The sequence below is a fragment of the Daldinia caldariorum genome, assembly GCF_022478825.1.
Source record: "Daldinia caldariorum strain CBS 122874 unplaced genomic scaffold F4812scaffold_26, whole genome shotgun sequence".
Classification (NCBI taxonomy): Eukaryota; Fungi; Ascomycota; class Sordariomycetes; order Xylariales; family Hypoxylaceae; genus Daldinia; species Daldinia caldariorum.
The window spans coordinates 92,427-107,349 of record NW_025953062.1 but is presented as its reverse complement, the minus strand read 5'-3'; the positions used below and the strand labels follow the sequence as shown (position 1 = coordinate 107,349).

General features: G+C 48.0%; 7 protein-coding genes across 7 annotated transcripts; 1 reads left to right on the top strand and 6 right to left on the bottom strand.

Annotated features, from left to right (window-relative positions):
• Positions 1–449: 449 nt before the first annotated feature.
• On the bottom strand, positions 450–1,661 carry F4812DRAFT_463617 (glycoside hydrolase family 61 protein; the record flags this gene model as incomplete). Its single annotated transcript, XM_047938240.1, has 9 exons — positions 450–461; positions 522–566; positions 634–851; positions 929–970; positions 1,035–1,108; positions 1,172–1,200; positions 1,262–1,365; positions 1,426–1,461; positions 1,544–1,661. 9 exons carry the CDS (start codon positions 1,659–1,661, stop codon positions 450–452), a joined length of 678 nt encoding a protein of 225 aa, XP_047785834.1.
• An 898-nt stretch (positions 1,662–2,559) lies between these two features.
• On the bottom strand, positions 2,560–3,413 carry F4812DRAFT_453479 (3-oxoacyl-reductase; the record flags this gene model as incomplete). The annotated part of the gene is made up of 2 exons (XM_047936491.1): positions 2,560–2,817; positions 2,913–3,413. The coding sequence occupies 2 exons, from the start codon at positions 3,411–3,413 to the stop codon at positions 2,560–2,562; spliced, it is 759 nt and encodes a 252-aa protein (XP_047785833.1).
• An 804-nt stretch (positions 3,414–4,217) lies between these two features.
• Positions 4,218–6,556, top strand: F4812DRAFT_446405 (amino acid transporter). Its single transcript, XM_047935640.1, has 3 exons — positions 4,218–4,507; positions 4,639–5,501; positions 5,668–6,556. The coding sequence occupies exons 2-3, from the start codon at positions 4,826–4,828 to the stop codon at positions 6,471–6,473; spliced, it is 1,482 nt and encodes a 493-aa protein (XP_047785832.1). The 5' UTR covers positions 4,218–4,507; positions 4,639–4,825; the 3' UTR covers positions 6,474–6,556.
• On the bottom strand, positions 6,557–7,851 carry F4812DRAFT_446399 (uncharacterized protein). Its single transcript, XM_047935639.1, has one exon. The coding sequence runs from the start codon at positions 7,312–7,314 to the stop codon at positions 6,640–6,642; it is 675 nt and encodes a 224-aa protein (XP_047785831.1). The 5' UTR covers positions 7,315–7,851; the 3' UTR covers positions 6,557–6,639.
• Positions 7,852–7,856: 5 nt separating this feature from the next.
• Positions 7,857–9,665, bottom strand: F4812DRAFT_241838 (uncharacterized protein). Its single transcript, XM_047930638.1, has one exon. It carries the CDS (start codon positions 9,349–9,351, stop codon positions 8,107–8,109), a length of 1,245 nt encoding a protein of 414 aa, XP_047785830.1. The 5' UTR covers positions 9,352–9,665; the 3' UTR covers positions 7,857–8,106.
• On the bottom strand, positions 9,666–11,170 carry F4812DRAFT_241837 (thymidylate synthase). Its single transcript, XM_047930637.1, has 2 exons — positions 10,947–11,170; positions 9,666–10,838 (listed from the first exon to the last, which is right to left on the bottom strand). Exons 1-2 carry the CDS (start codon positions 11,030–11,032, stop codon positions 9,980–9,982), a joined length of 945 nt encoding a protein of 314 aa, XP_047785829.1. The 5' UTR covers positions 11,033–11,170; the 3' UTR covers positions 9,666–9,979.
• Positions 11,171–11,305: 135 nt separating this feature from the next.
• Positions 11,306–14,773, bottom strand: F4812DRAFT_446394 (DNA repair helicase). Its single transcript, XM_047935638.1, has 4 exons — positions 14,131–14,773; positions 13,615–14,079; positions 12,855–13,562; positions 11,306–12,778 (listed from the first exon to the last, which is right to left on the bottom strand). Exons 1-4 carry the CDS (start codon positions 14,278–14,280, stop codon positions 11,468–11,470), a joined length of 2,634 nt encoding a protein of 877 aa, XP_047785828.1. The 5' UTR covers positions 14,281–14,773; the 3' UTR covers positions 11,306–11,467.
• Between the last annotated feature and the right edge of the window lie 150 nt (positions 14,774–14,923).

Here is a 14,923-nt window from a genome sequence, read left to right as displayed (position 1 = left end):
TTTTCTGCCTCCCTATTCCTCTTTATCGTCACTACTCTCTACAGTGTAACTTTACTGAGAAAATTTTTCCAAGCACAATGCCTAATACTAGAGTGTTAGTGATATGGATATAACTACCTAGAGTAGAGGTTCATTGGCTACTAAAAAGGGTAGTTGTGTAGCTCGCTCGTAAGAGGATAGAAGACCAAGTGTTAAGTACTAGATCAACCCAATAGACTCTATTCACGACCTTGATACTCATTCCAACCCTGGCAGATGTAGTTGACAATTGTTATAGTATCTATCTAATGCTAAATTGAGGCATCGTGTCGCGAAATGAAGCCTTAGGCCATAGCTTATCGAACAAAATAGAACGATAGATGTACTCTAATAACGAATACCAAGTCTAGTCCACATCTACCGTTTACCCTGGAACCAATGAATAAAGCCGCTGAAAGTCCGGAGAGAACTTAGCAGGTCAACTAGAAACAGATACGAAATTAGTATACAGCATACACGTGCAGGTGTACCGAACAACTTACAGGCGCAGGGCCAGGGACAGTGTATGAGTGGAAGTTGGAGTAGATCTAATTAGCTATTAGCATGCCTATCACTAGGTAGTTATTGCAAATGATTCCAAGTCAGGAGACTCACGTTGGCAGTGTATCCAGGGTCGGTCTCCTTGAATGCGCCGGGGATCTTCACCGTCGTGGGGTTGTAGCTGCCGCTGCCGCCGGACACCTTAACCTGGGCGCAGGAGATGTAGAACTGAGGAATACCTGCCGGCCACGGGTTGTGGATGGCCAGGCTCTGGATTCGCAAGAGATACTCGCCGTCCTCGATGCAGGTTGGGATGGTGTAGGAGTACGAGCCTAAGCGACCTTGTGAGCTTTCGTTGCTATTACGAATTTTGCTATGTTGCAATAAGGAAGTATATAGGTATGCTTACCTGACATGTCCCATTTGGCTTCACCAGTCGAGAAGTCAGGAGCTGTAAACAGAAGTTAGTGGTCGAAACACCGAGGATTTAAGTTAGGTATTTGAGGGTCGCTCACCGAAGTCCTTGATCTTGAACCATTCGCCACTGCCGTCGTAGTCCGAGGCAGCACTAGGGGCCTTTGACATGTAGCTGGCGATTCGTTAGTATCGCTGGGTACTAGGTAGAGTACGGAATTCATCGATTGTTCCATACATGGAGATGGGCCCTTGGTGGTACACGGGCTAGTGAAGGAGTCAGTCATGATGCTATACAGACGGATCATGCCCAAAATGAACCACATACGGTATCAAGCGTGAAGGTGAAAGATTGACCGGCTTTCACTGGTACCGTCTCGGTGCCAGCACCCTGAGCACCGACATTGCACCTCAGGTCATTCGAAGCCAAATCTATAATAGGTACTTAGTATAGGCCGAGAAGAAAATTGAGGAAGAAAGGTTCAATCTTACCCGTAACGGGAGAGTTGTAGTTGCTGTTCTGTCGGACTATTCACATCGCATTTGCATTAGTCTTCGCTCCTATTATGACACATATAGCAAGGTTAAGAGTCCTATCCGTGAGACGTACTATACTCGAAAGGCGCATATTTAGCATCACCAAGAGAGAGCTGTTGGAAGATGTAGTGGGCGGAAGCACCATTGGCTGCGAGCGCAGCAGCGGCGGCAATGCTGGCGAAGTTCTTCATGGTGGATTAGGGGAAGCTATGAAGTCTAAGTATGACCGTGACGATGATGGCGCTGTGCTTGGTGTTTCACAGCATTTCTAAGACGGCAGAGAAGCACTTTATATAAATTATCCAATACCGGCGTATCCAGGATAGCGGCATCGGTGATGTCACTACCAAACGTTCGATAGCATTATTCGTAAGCGACTGAATTGGTATTCTATCCTGTTCTCTGCCTAGGTAGCTAGGTAGGTAACTATAGGAATCGTATTCCTCCCACCCGGCGTTTCAGACGCAGCTTGAGCGGACCGTCGTTCCATCGTCGGCGCCCATTATTGCGACAAAGCGGAGTCCGCTACACGGTAAACACATAAGTTTTCCGGAACGCGGACGCGCGCGGCGTGTCTTCGTGGGCTGTCGTGGGGTAGCTGTGGAGAAAAGGAGGCCGTGAGATGTCCGAAAGGGGCAATGCCGGAAGGACGTTGGGAATTTTACCCATTTGGCAGGTCGGTATAGCGTATTTCCATCTATTATATATACCAATAAGTGCGAACTACCGCAACCCACCTTGTCGGGTATAACTTATATTACACGCCGCATTGGAAATTAGAGAGCATCCTGCAGGCGACCAAGAATAGGAGAACCTTGTAGACGACGGGTAGGCTCATCACAGCCAGAAACGGCCGATTTATACCTTGTTCCCCATGCGAGTTTTCCGATTTAGACCTGCGATTTCAAAATACTACCTGGAAAAATAAAGAAGATGCATTTCGCGTGGTAGAGTAGGCCAATGCTTTGTTACCATTAGCTATTAAGAGGTGATTCTATTTTAGTCCTTCGGGCCGAAATATCATCGACTCTCATAACATTATGCGTACGTCTAAGACGATTTCATACCCAAAATATCGAGGAAAAGTTCTCAGACGCATCTTCCACCATCCACCTCGATGTTGACCCCAGTGATAAAGGCAGCTTCGTCGCTAGCCAGATAACAACAAGCGTTAGCGACGTCCTCCGGCGTCGAGCCTCTGCCCAGCGGAATTAGAGACTCGAAGGCTTTTCGGTTCTCTGCGGTGTTGGGCTTGCCGATAAACAGGTGCGTCATCCCTGTGCTTCCCACCACCGGAGAGACCGCGTTGAACCGGATTTGTTGAGGTCCATACTCGACTGCCATCGTCTATGATATGATATGGTTAGTATTTACGTATAATCTTGGTAAAGTCGTTCCGGGTTAGAGGAAGAAGATGGTTGTGGACGATGTATGTATCGTACCTTGGTAGCATTAATGACAGCTGCTTTCGAGGCGTTATACCAGGTAAGCCTCGGGCGTGGCCGGACACCGGCAGTGGAAGCGACCTGAATAAAGTTCCCAGGCTTCTTCTTCTCGAGAAAGTAGGGTAAGATGACGTTGGTAGAGATATATACGGACTTGACATTAACGTTCATGACGAGGTCGAAATCTTTGTCCGTCACCTCCTCGGTTGGTTTGTTGGCATACGTCGCTCCAGCATTGTTCACCACAATATCAAGCTGGCTGAACGTATCCAGAGCCATCTGGAGAAGGCGTTCCCAATCCTCACGCTTCGTTACGTCGGTCACTGCGAAGGTACATCCCAACTCCTGAGCCACAGTTCGACCAGCTTCCTCTGAGAGGTCGGCGATGATGACGCGAGCCCCTTCTTCCACGAATTTAGCAACAATTCCCTTGCCGAATCCCGATGCGCCTCCTGTTACGATGGCGACTTTGCCTTCTAGACGGGGTCGAGGAGCCATGGTTTCGATTGATGTCGAATCTCGTTTGCTTCTGGAAGATCGTCCGCGACTTGTTTTCTAACTATGCGGGAGTCTCGTCGAAAGTCGCGGACGAATATCGAAATATCAAATCGAGGTATCAAGTCAAGCTATCAAGCTGACGTATAGTATAGCAAGAGCTGCCTGGATTCATTATAACAACTGCGCCCGTAAGAAAGATGGCGGCGAATAGCGTGCGGGGAATGTTGGGGAATTCCAGGAACTATCGTGAAACCTTGGGACTTCGATGACGAAGATCCCCTCAGATCCTGCCGTTGCGCATGTAGTCATTTTTTGCCTATTGTGTTTGTGTCGTAGGTTGTAGGACAAGATGTTGTATATATCTCTGTCCCTTGTGCATTGATATAGGTATAATTATGAGATGTTGTAATGAAAATAGTTTATGTTGCAATAACACCGATAACTACTTATTACAGGAGGTATCCAACAGGTAGTTACTATGTAGATAGTTACAGTATATATTCGTAATTATACTATGTAAAATATACGTTAGGTATCGTTGTACAAGATAAAGAAAGGTAGAGTTGACTTTTGCTAACTAGCTAAGATGAGAAGTGAGGCCGTACGCGATACCACATCAAGTTTAGCGAGGATTAGTTCAAGCATCCAGCTCTGGGGAATTTGATCGCGCTGACAGGCTGATAACTAAACTAGGATGTTTCGAGTTCCCATATCCTTGTTGATTTACCTGATCTCCTTACCTAGTATGTATGCACTTTGGTGGAAGGATCCGGTTTGGAGATAAGAGAGCTTCATGTTATCAGCATCTTCGACAGGGGGTCTCTCGTATACCTGGTATACGTATAACTAACAAAAAACAACTCTCATAAGCTTCGCGATGCTCACCCACTCATCATTCTTTTCTTATTCGCATCACCAGTTTTTATTTTTATTTTTATTTTTTCACATATGCCCTCGTCGTTTATAGAAAACATCGCTAAAGATGGGCGGACATTCTATTACCAGCGCTGGACCCCGAAGGTCTCTCGAGGTGACGGCAGCCGATGACGCACTCGCTAAGATGGGATATAAGGCCGAACTGCCTCGAAGTTTGAGTATGCTTTCGGTGCTTGGCTTATCCTTTGCTATTGGTATGTACGGAAGAACGAGAAAAAGATAAAAAAGATAAAAAAAATAGCTTTATTCTAGCATAATAGGTAGACAAATACTAACTGCTTGTCGATAGTACGTGATATTATAATTATTCCTTTCTTTCTAGTAGAGCTTTTGTCTATATCGGATTTCCATTCCAATAACATCCCCTTATTCCACATACATAGTATATCAACAGCCATGTTTACCTAGCTGCATTAGGTAACTTCTATATAGCTTCATGCAAGTTACTAACATCAGGTATTATAACTACCTTATAGATGGCTGTTCCGTACGGCCTCAGCACTACATTTTACATATCCCTAGCGAACGGACAATCCGTTACCATAATCTGGGGTTGGGTACTGCTCTCCCTTCTTTCGACTGCTATCGCCGCTTCGCTAGCCGAAATATGTTCGGTCTACCCTACCGCAGGTGGTGTTTACTACTGGGCCGCACTGTTATCAACGCCTCGCTGGGCTCCCATCTCCAGTTGGATCACCGGTTGGCTGACGTTGGTTGGCAACTGGACCGTTACCCTCTCGATCAACTTCGGAGGTGCGCAATTGATCCTCAGCGCTATTTCCTTGTGGGACGAGGACTTCGTCGCCAACGAGTGGCAGACCATCCTGATGTTCTGGGCCGTCATGCTCCTGTGCTACCTGATCAACATATTCGGTTCCAAGTATCTGGATCTTATCAACACCGTCTGCATATATTGGACCGCTGCCTCCATCGTCATTATCTTGGTCGTTCTCCTAGTCATGTCGCCGAGCAAGAGGAGCGGCGAGTTCGTGTTTGCCCACTATGATGCCTCGGCATCAGGCTGGCCGGTCGGTTGGTCATTTTTCGTGGGTCTATTGCAGCCTGCCTATGTGCTCACGGGCTACGGCATGGTCGCAGCCATGTGCGAAGAGGTGCAGACACCTGAGCGCGAAGTCCCCAAGGCTATTGTCTGTAAGTGATCTATCATCCCCTATTTTCCCTCTTCTGTTTTTCATATAGGTCCTCTTATAGACGAATGCGGGATCACCCCTCTTTACGGGCTTCTTGGCTCGTAGATTCAACACACGTTGACAGCTTTTCTTTAATAAGTACCTATATTTGCTAACTCTGATCATAGTGTCGGTCGTAGCGGCTGGTATTACTGGCCTCGTCTACTTAATTCCAGTCCTCTTCGTGCTACCGGAAGTCCAAGCGCTTCTCGAGGTTGCAAACGGCCAGCCAATCGGCCTCATTTTCAAGACGGCAACTGGAAGTGCTGGGGGCGGCTTTGGCCTGCTGTTCCTCATCTTGGGAATTTGGCTGTTCGCTGGCGTCGGCGCGTTGACAGCTTCGAGCCGCTGCACTTACGCCTTCGCACGCGACGGCGCAATCCCCGGCTCTGGGCTCTGGAGTAAAGTCGACAAGCGATTCGACATCCCATTGTTGGCTCTCACTTTATCCGCGATCGTTGATTGTCTGCTAGGCCTTATCTACTTTGGCTCATCTGCGGCGTTCAGCAGCTTCACGGGAGTTGCCACGATATGTCTCTCTACGTCGTATGGGCTGCCAATCCTAATCTCCGTCGTACGTGGTCGAAAGCAGCTGGAACATGCATCATATTCGCTTGGTCGCTTCGGGTTTGCTATTAACGTGACAACGCTTCTATGGATCATTCTTGCTATCTTCCTATTCTGCATGCCCACCAATCTTGCTGGGCTGGACGCCTCCACGATGAACTACGCCAGCGTAGTATTTGCGGGCTTCGCTGCCATCAGTATCATATGGTATTTCGCATGGGGCCGCAAGCATTTCTCTGGACCTCCAGTATTGAAGTCCGAAATGGCAGAACATGGCGTGGGAGTGGTGAGAGGACAATCCCTGGACGAAGAGGTGGGGGGAAAGGAAGCAAGCACCAAGGAAGGGTTTGATTCGAAAGATGTATAATAATATCTAATGGGCATAGCCACCTGACCTAACCTGTCCTAGCCTGACTTAATATTGATGATTCGAAAGACTCACTACCATCTCCTTGCCAACATTATAAATACAGTATTCTGATGTATTAACGCAAAACCCTCAAGCCTTCTACATTTTAACTAAGCAATCTGCATCATAGATCTTTGGTAGTAACATGGAAGGCCTCATACCCCTTGAACCCCTCCACGGCGCCCCGGAACTCGCCAACCGCATCTTTCCAGGCATCGGTTTCGCGCACCTCTAAGTGGGCTTGAACGCTCTCCCATCCCAGGATAACGACCAGCACGCGGGCCTTCTCGCCCTTGTAGTCAACGTCCCTCTCGACCGACCAGCCGAGCGAAGACTCGCCCGTCAAGCCCGCGAATTCCCCTCCAACCAGCTTCGCCACGAAGTTCTGCGCACGGGCAAGCGTCTCGGCCCCGTCGGCGTCGGCGTCGGGCGCGAAGTACATGAAGAGCACCTGGGCAACGGGCGTCCTGCCCTTCCCGCCGGCGTTATCCAGCACGGCAGGCGGAAACGGCGCCAGCTGGGCGTGGAACAGGAGAGGGGGGAGCTTGGCGCAGTGCGGCCTGGCGGCGTCGAGGAAGGCGTTGTAGGATGCCGCTTCGCGGGTCCGGAAGGCGTGGTGCGCCTCGGCGCTGTCCCAGTCCATGAAGATGCCGACCTGCTCGGGGTGCTCGTGGACGGTGGAAGCGCGTATGGCCCGAGCGGAGGATTTCTCTTTTATGATGGAGAAGGCGCTGTAGAAGGACTCCACGTCTGCGTCTGGCTTGAGGGTGTGGAGGACGATTTCGGTTACGGGAGCCATGGTTTGTGATTTTTTTTTTAGTTGCTAATGTTTATCGAACGCTAGGATAGCTGGCTACAATACAGCTTTTAACGGGGGGATTGCGACTATATTTATACAGCTACCTCTTTCAGGACTATTTGGGCACGGCAGTACTAGTCTTTATAGCTATATTTTGTGCATTGTCGACGTGCCAGTAGTTTTCGAAGCGGCACTGAAGAGTCACCCTTAAGCATGCATTACACCCGTACAGTTGCATCGGCTAAGCGTTTATTCCACGGATTCGACGGCAATCAGGATAAGGGAATAGGTATGGCTTTAAGGAGCTCTCTACGCTCTTACTGCCTGGGGCGTCGTCATCATTTCACCGGAAATTCCAACGTATTGCTCACCACGAGTACCTTGGAAATAATTCGATGCGGAATACAGGGTTTACTCACTTTATGGTACTTGACCCTCGAGCTAGAAGTCTGACGGGTTAGCCGGGTTGACTGCAGCAATAGTAAGACCAGTGATCATGTTCCTTCAAAAAGAACCACGGGATTACGGAGTTAATGCGTGAACTGCCATCATATGATAACCTCTGATAATATATTACCTCGTAGGACTACAAACATCTGGTATTGGGTGGGGTAAAGCCGTCTATCTCCTTATCCCCGTTGGTTATTGGACGGACAGATACGTACAGTACCTGACTCATAGGAAAGTTCTGTCTCTTCCCAAGGCCTTAGTATAGTCCACTTAGACAACAGGCACATTATACTGTATTGCCTACGTCTACGATACTCTCTTTGCTAATACCACATTATCACCTCATTCTTCATCCAACTCGTCCAGTATCATATCTCTAAGGATGCTCGGAGATATCACATCGAAATATTCTAATTTGGGCGCCATCTTCTTTAGAAGCTGAGCAATAGCGACGGCCTCCGCAGCTTTAGCGTCGTCTGTGACAGAAGAGGACGCTAGCTGCCTAAGCTCGAGAGACAATAATTGAGGGAGGGATACATCTCTTCCCGCTAGGTTCAATAGGTTATAGGTCCCATACAAGTCAAGTTCTTCTAGTTTCGCGCCGCCGTGCTTCGCAGCCTCCGCCAGCGCAGATTCCGTGAGCTGACACGAAAACATTAGGCGCAGGGCCTTGAGCTGCTGTTGGACTTCCATCATGCTAGCGATGTGAGTATCTCTGAGCATCGGGGCCTCGACTCTATTGCCTAAAATGCCGAGCTCCTCTAACTTGTTAAGTTTCGCCAACCTGATAAGAGCTTCTGGGGTGAGATGGATATGTTGACCTTCTTTAGTTCCATATTCCAACTTTAAAGTCTGTAAGTTGATGCAATGCGAGCCGATGTTGTGGATTACGCAGTCCTGGATTGGAGTCGAAGGAATGGGTTTATATACAACATTGACATCTAGGCGAGAAAGGCCAGATAGATGCAGCAGGAGGTTCGTGAGCCCACCGGATTCCGCGACACATACAAGCTCACGAAGCTGTGGAAAGAGTTTCTCCACGGTGCCCTGCCGGGCTTGTTCCGTGACGATTTTCGAGGCGAGATCTTCGGTGATGAGTTCTTGGAACTCTAGAATCTCAAGCCCGGGCTTCGTAGCGAGAGCAACAACGACGGAGTCAGTTATAGCTCGGCTCATGCCGTACATAACCGAAACTCTCTTTAGAGCTCTGGCGCCGTCGAGGAACCGAAGGAAGCCTTCGGGGGAAATCAAGTCCCGCGGATTATCGATGAGCAATTCTTCTAGCAGAGGGCAAGAAGCTTGCATCTTATCCAGAAAGACATCTGAGATAGGTCCTCCATAGAAGATAAAGCGCTTCAACTTAGGCTGAAGATACGGACCGAGAGAGGCATCGTCATTGTGATCCGAGGCATCCAGCCAAAGCGTCTCAAGATTAGGAAAGCTTAGATTTTTGAATAATTTGTGATGAGCAGATTCATTAGCAATGAACTCAAGATTTACAACTCTATCAGCATAGGTTTGTAAAATTTGGGGCTCATTTTCTGCGATGCTGGCGAGAGCGGAGACGGAGAGTTTTTCGTCTGACATTATTATGCGTTTTGTGTTGTACTGTTATAAGCCATTCGTTAAGAATGGCGTCCTTACTGGAGGATAGAAACTTGTTCAAAACTGCTCAGGCTAGGTAGGTACCTAATATAATTGGCGTGTGGCAATCGATAGGTAATTCTTTAATTAATTTTAAGACAGTTAGAAAAAAAAAAAGAGAGGTGGATTAGATAGACCCAGGAGTTGTACTTAGAGTTGTTGATAAGTCGATTTTGTTATGAATAAAATTTTAAAAAGGCAAGGTCGTCTAGGTTAGCTTAGGAGGTCGGTAGGTGTATGTAAGTGTTGGTTGGGTATGAGGAAATCGCGATGATAAACAACTTATCAGTTCATGGGATATAACCCGGTAGACTCGGCCCCGGTCCCTTCTTCTTTCTACTAATTCTATAATGAAGATATAGTAATATATTCAGCTCTTCTAGCTTTTCCGGCGTCGCATCTTCTGGCGTTGCGCTTTGCCTCTATCAGATTTTATTCCTCATCTATCATTCCCACATAATATATTCATTATCGTATTAGATCTTGTCTTGAGCTGCGTGCCTGTTCTCTGGGGACCCGATACTCAAGATACGTCTAGTTAACGCCTAAGTAATTCTATATATATCCCAAGTTAGACAGACATCTTCATAGGGATCGTCTTGTGAGGATCGTAATTCAGGACCACAATGTCCTCCACCTTCCACCCGTCGATCGAGCCGCCAGTATCGCGCTTTAACTGGAGTTCCGGGAACGGCCGCGGCTCGCGCTCCAACTGTACCTTCAAGGCGTCAACGTGGTCGATGTAAACATGTGCGTCGCCCATGACGTGCGTGAGACTACCGGGGACGAGGTCGCACACGTGTGCTATCATATGCGTGAGCAGCGCGTAGCTCGCGATATTGAAAGGGACGCCGAGTCCCATGTCGCAAGACCGCTGGTATAGCTGACAGTGAAGGTGGCCTTTCGGCTTCTCCTCTCCGTCACTCTCCCCTTCCCTATTCTGTCTCGGGTATGAAACATAAAACTGCGCGAACATGTGACATGGCGGCAGGACCATCTTCTTCAGGTCGGCGGGGTTCCAAGCGGAGAGAATTAGGCGGCGATCGTAGGGATTAGTGCGCAACTTGTGGATGAGTTCGGCTAGTTGATCAACGCCTTGGCCGGTGTAGTCTGTGCGCGCATCTACGTATTCAGCGCCGAAGTGGCGCCATTGAAAGCCATAGACAGGACCTAGATCACCAACTTCGCGCTCCTTGAATCCCAAGTTGTCGAGGAATTCTCGCGACCCATTACCATCCCAGATCTTAACGTCCTGCGCGCTGAGTGAGGTCGACGACGTATTCCCTTCAATAAACCATAGCAGCTCGGCAACGACGGCGCGCAGGAACACACGCTTCGTAGTTAATAGCGGTAGGATCGGCTTGCCATTGTCGTTGAGGCTGAACTTGAGTGGTCGTGGGGCGAAGATGGAATATGTCCCGGTACCAGTTCTGTAAAGGAACCATATGTTAGAAGCTCGTTCTCGAGTTGGGTACCTAATGTATTTGGATATACTAGGCTAAAATATAGTTAATTGGGTATATAACGATGTAGCTTACCGGTCTGGTCGTCGCTCGCCATGATCTAATATCTCCTGAACGAGATCGAGGTATTGGTACTCCTCGTGTCGTGATGTGGATGCCATTCTAACCAGAAATATTATATTTTTGGCTTTGCTAATATTAGATGGAGCTGACAGGTAGCAAGTAAATCAGCAGAACAAAGGCGGGAGGAGAGCTTGGCAACTGGTGATGAGAAGCGTAAAATATAGAGAATATTTGTTAGCAACGCGACGAGGAACGCGTCTTGCTTAATAGGGTACTTAGGTACTCATTACAGGGTCTTTTAGTGCGGGGTCCTAGTGGGGTAGGGCACTGCTCTGCCTCTGCCCCCAATTTATGTAAATGCAGTTCAGGGGTTCATTATTCAAAGTTGTAATTTACCTCTTCTCAACCGCTATGATTTGGATTTTAGCTACATCCTACAGGCACCTAGGTACGTAACATGAGGTAAATATCATGATAGGAGGTTAGAATAGCCAGTTGTTTACCTACTTAGGTAATTCACTAGTAATTATTTTCTAAGGGTTCGTCAGTGTTTTCTTACCCCTGAAGAAGCCGCTCAGTTTTCCCATCATTTGTCCCAACCCCCCGTTCTCACTCCCCTCAACCAAGCCGCCACGGATCCAACCAGGTAGCTTGGTCTTAATACGATCGGCTGCAAACCGTCGGTCAACTAGCACGATAGCTGCGTAGTCGTTTCGGTGACGAATGGCGCGTCCGATGCTCTGGTTCACCGCGCGCATACACGCGTTCTCGTAAAAGTCGCGAGCCGCCTGCTTCGCTATTGTAAGAGCCTCGCTTTTCGGCGTGGAAGGGCTGGTGGCTTTCAGGCGTTCGAGTGTGGTAGACTCGATGTATTCGATCCGGGCTTTCCAGTCCGGCGAATGGATATTCGGATATGGCAGCCCGACGACTACTACGCAACGACCTAACCGGTCGGAAAAGTTGATACCTTCGCTCATCTTTCCACCAACAACGCTTAATAGCAACGCTCCGTTTCTATTAGCTTGAGAGCTAGGCTTGTTCTCGCCTAGGATTGCTTCGCTATACTGCGCCAGCACCTCGTCGCTTGATCCCCCCTTTGTCTCGCGAAACACGGCTTTCTTAGCTTGCAGTCTCTCCCATAGGGGTTTAGGTTGGCCGGCAATAGCTTCGCTCCATATAGATACCACTTCGTCGAGATATCCGTAGCTAGGAAAGAAAATAACGACACCGTCAGGAACGACAGTGCAGATGTTGAGGATTGCCATTCCCAGCTCGTAGATCATCGACTTGTCGCTGCGCTTTTGAAAACTGAACTCGAACTCCACGCCCTTAGTATCTGACTTTGGTCTCGGGGATGATAATGTCCAAACGCAAAGGTTCGATGACGGAATCACGTGGCCGCAGCTGAGAGTCGTGATCTTACTCTGCGCCAAGTCCGGGAAAAGATGTGCTGTGTAATCCTCAAACGGCGACATGGTGCCACCGGCGAGAATGACTGCTCGTGCACTTGACGCTATGGAAGAGAATGCGTGTGTGGGCGAGAGAAGAAGGTAAGAGAGCTTGATATCATCCTTAGAAACCTTGTGATAGAAAATACGACCCTCGGAACTCAGGTTGTTCAAGGAGACAAGAAATGAGAGAAGACCGTGGAGAACCGGCGTTGATCGTACTGTAGATGAACCATTGCCCTCGCTATCGCCCTGTGACTCAGCGTGTGCCACATATCCTTCAATTTTATACGCGAGTTTTGAGTCTTGTATGTACTGAATAAGTTTATACATATTGATCTGGTCGATGCCCTTGGATTTCAGAAGTATGTTAGGGTCGACTATTCCTTGATCGCTCTGCGAGTTATATAAGTTAGCAATTTGACTGATGAATTTACGGGTCATTAGGTAGGTCTAGGTAGTTTACTCTCACCTTCATTTCTACAGCGCCTTCTAGCCATACCCTTAGACCGTCCACAACCTTAGCAACTTGCGCGACCATGACTCGATTTTCGCCCTTGAGCTTTTTCCCGAATTTTTTCACATAAACACCGAGCATTTGCCTAGCTCGTTTTAACTCGTTCAGACTGATCTCCGAGGCATACACGTTAGCTACTGCGTCCATGATATTATGGGCCTCGTCAATGATCACCACGTTACCCTCTAGCTTGATGCCAAGAGCATCCCTCGCCGTCTTTTGTAGTAGCAAAGGATAGGGAAGCGTGATGATTTCTGCGCCAGGTACCGCTGTCCTTGAGGCATAATACGGACACACCTGCAGCTTCTTCCCAAGCTCGAAGAGATCCTCGATATCCGGAAGATTGGCAAGGGCGCTGTCTCGAAACTGGTGCGTCGAACTCATATTATCTGCATTCGGTACAAATTGGCACCTGTCCTTCGACTTCGACTGTTGAAGCTCGGTGCAGCGATCATTGATAGCAGGAAGAGACCCGAGCCGAGAGACAGCCGGGTTTATGCAGAGGCGCTGACGTGAAGATAACGGAAGATGCTTGATACCTTCTGGTACGGTGCCTGAGTTGTCACCAAGAAGGGAATCCGGCAGTGATGTTGGAAAGGTTGGTCGGCGTAGTTCCGAGATGAATTGTGTTAGCTGTGAATGAGTTCTTGACGTATAATAGATCTATGATAAATTAGCTTCAGTCGTCAGGGGTACTACCTATGAGCTAACGTGCCTTAATACCGTTGTCGTTTATGTCTTCGTTTTCTTCCGAGGGTTGAAGACTTCCTAAACCTAATTTGTTCATCAGGACTCGCGTCTCTTTGCTGAATCCTGACGTGTTATCACCACCTTGGGATAAATCCTCGTCCTGGCCTTCATCTAACAGCCACTCATCATCGCCGTCGTCATTGTTGCCAGCCTTCTTAATATTTCTGACGTTGCCGTCTTCTAGTCTTCTTCGTTTCGACCCTCTCTCTTCTATTGCTTTTTCCTTGGCTCGTATTTTCCTTAAGCGCGCCTCTCTCTCTTCCCATTGCTTAAGTATCTCCTCCTTCTTTCGCTTTAGCATCTGATCGACAATCCAATCCGGCTCATCTTTAAACTCCTGAGCGGCCTCGGTAACTGAAGTCTCATACTTCGATCTCTTGTGGTTACGTAACCAGGTGAGAGCAGCGCATATGAGAGAAAGGGATTTTCCCTGAAGAAGTTAGCACGAGGAAAACTTGATTATAGATAGACGTTGACATACGGTTCCAGTTGGGCTCTCGAGAATTCCGACTTGACCATCTCCTCGCTCTAGAACTTGATATGCAGTGTTCATAAATTGTTCTTGTACGTCATATGGTGTATATGGGTGGTGGAAGTCGATCCTTTGGACTCGATCTATTACCTCTTCCATGGTGGATATTGGTCGTTTGACTGTTTCACTGATCGAAGCATGTCCTCAACAGGTTGTGTTAAACTACCTGTTTAAGCCCAGCGGCGTTTAGGCACCTCGGTTTATGAAAGTTTAGAACCTTAGACTTAGGTAGTATGTACGTTTCTGCATGGTGAACACAGCAACGGTCTACTCATACGTTTTTACGACGAGGAACGAGGAACCCCCGGCAAGATCCTCAAACATTCAAGATACATTTATGCTGGCGGCCATTTACATATTCGCCGCGGTTCATGCGTCCTCCAGTACCTTAGCAAATGGATAGGGGGCATGTACCTATCATGTATTCTTTGAGACGATGTCTATAAATTTTCCAAGGTTGCAATTGTGAATTGTAATTGGCTTGGAGTGTAGGTAACGGTGTTGGTTTAGGTACGGATTACGCGAAGTGGGGAATAATAGTGGCTGATAATATTTTCTTGTACCTTGTAACTGGATGTAGGTGGTCTGTGTGGCTTGGAATCCACAACTGCATGGGCACAGCGCCAAACCCTACCCAAAAAATTAAACGAAAAGAATTTCACAAATTCATTACAACATTCAAAACCCGCCCTAATCTTCGCAGCCCACCCCGAGTAGGCAATTTCAACACATCACAACAAGC

What these genes read in the sequence shown, in the direction of transcription:
- F4812DRAFT_446399 (XM_047935639.1), bottom strand. Translation starts at nt 7,314, where the DNA reads ATGGCTCCCGTAACCGAAATCGTCCTCCACACCCTCAAGCCAGACGCA.
- F4812DRAFT_241838 (XM_047930638.1), bottom strand. Translation starts at nt 9,351, where the DNA reads ATGTCAGACGAAAAACTCTCCGTCTCCGCTCTCGCCAGCATCGCAGAA.
- F4812DRAFT_446405 (XM_047935640.1), top strand. Translation starts at nt 4,826, where the DNA reads ATGGCTGTTCCGTACGGCCTCAGCACTACATTTTACATATCCCTAGCG. An exon ending in AGTCCCCAAGGCTATTGTCT is followed by an intron (nt 5,502 to 5,667) that starts GTAAGTGATCTA and finishes CTCTGATCATAG; the next exon opens with TGTCGGTCGTAGCGGCTGGT.
- F4812DRAFT_241837 (XM_047930637.1), bottom strand. Translation starts at nt 11,032, where the DNA reads ATGGCATCCACATCACGACACGAGGAGTACCAATACCTCGATCTCGTT. An exon ending in GGCGAGCGACGACCAGACCG is followed by an intron (nt 10,839 to 10,946) that starts GTAAGCTACATC and finishes GTTCCTTTACAG; the next exon opens with AACTGGTACCGGGACATATT.
- F4812DRAFT_446394 (XM_047935638.1), bottom strand. Translation starts at nt 14,280, where the DNA reads ATGGAAGAGGTAATAGATCGAGTCCAAAGGATCGACTTCCACCACCCA. An exon ending in TCGAGAGCCCAACTGGAACC is followed by an intron (nt 14,080 to 14,130) that starts GTATGTCAACGT and finishes TAACTTCTTCAG; the next exon opens with GGAAAATCCCTTTCTCTCAT. An exon ending in AAGGCGCTGTAGAAATGAAG is followed by an intron (nt 12,779 to 12,854) that starts GTGAGAGTAAAC and finishes TATAACTCGCAG; the next exon opens with AGCGATCAAGGAATAGTCGA.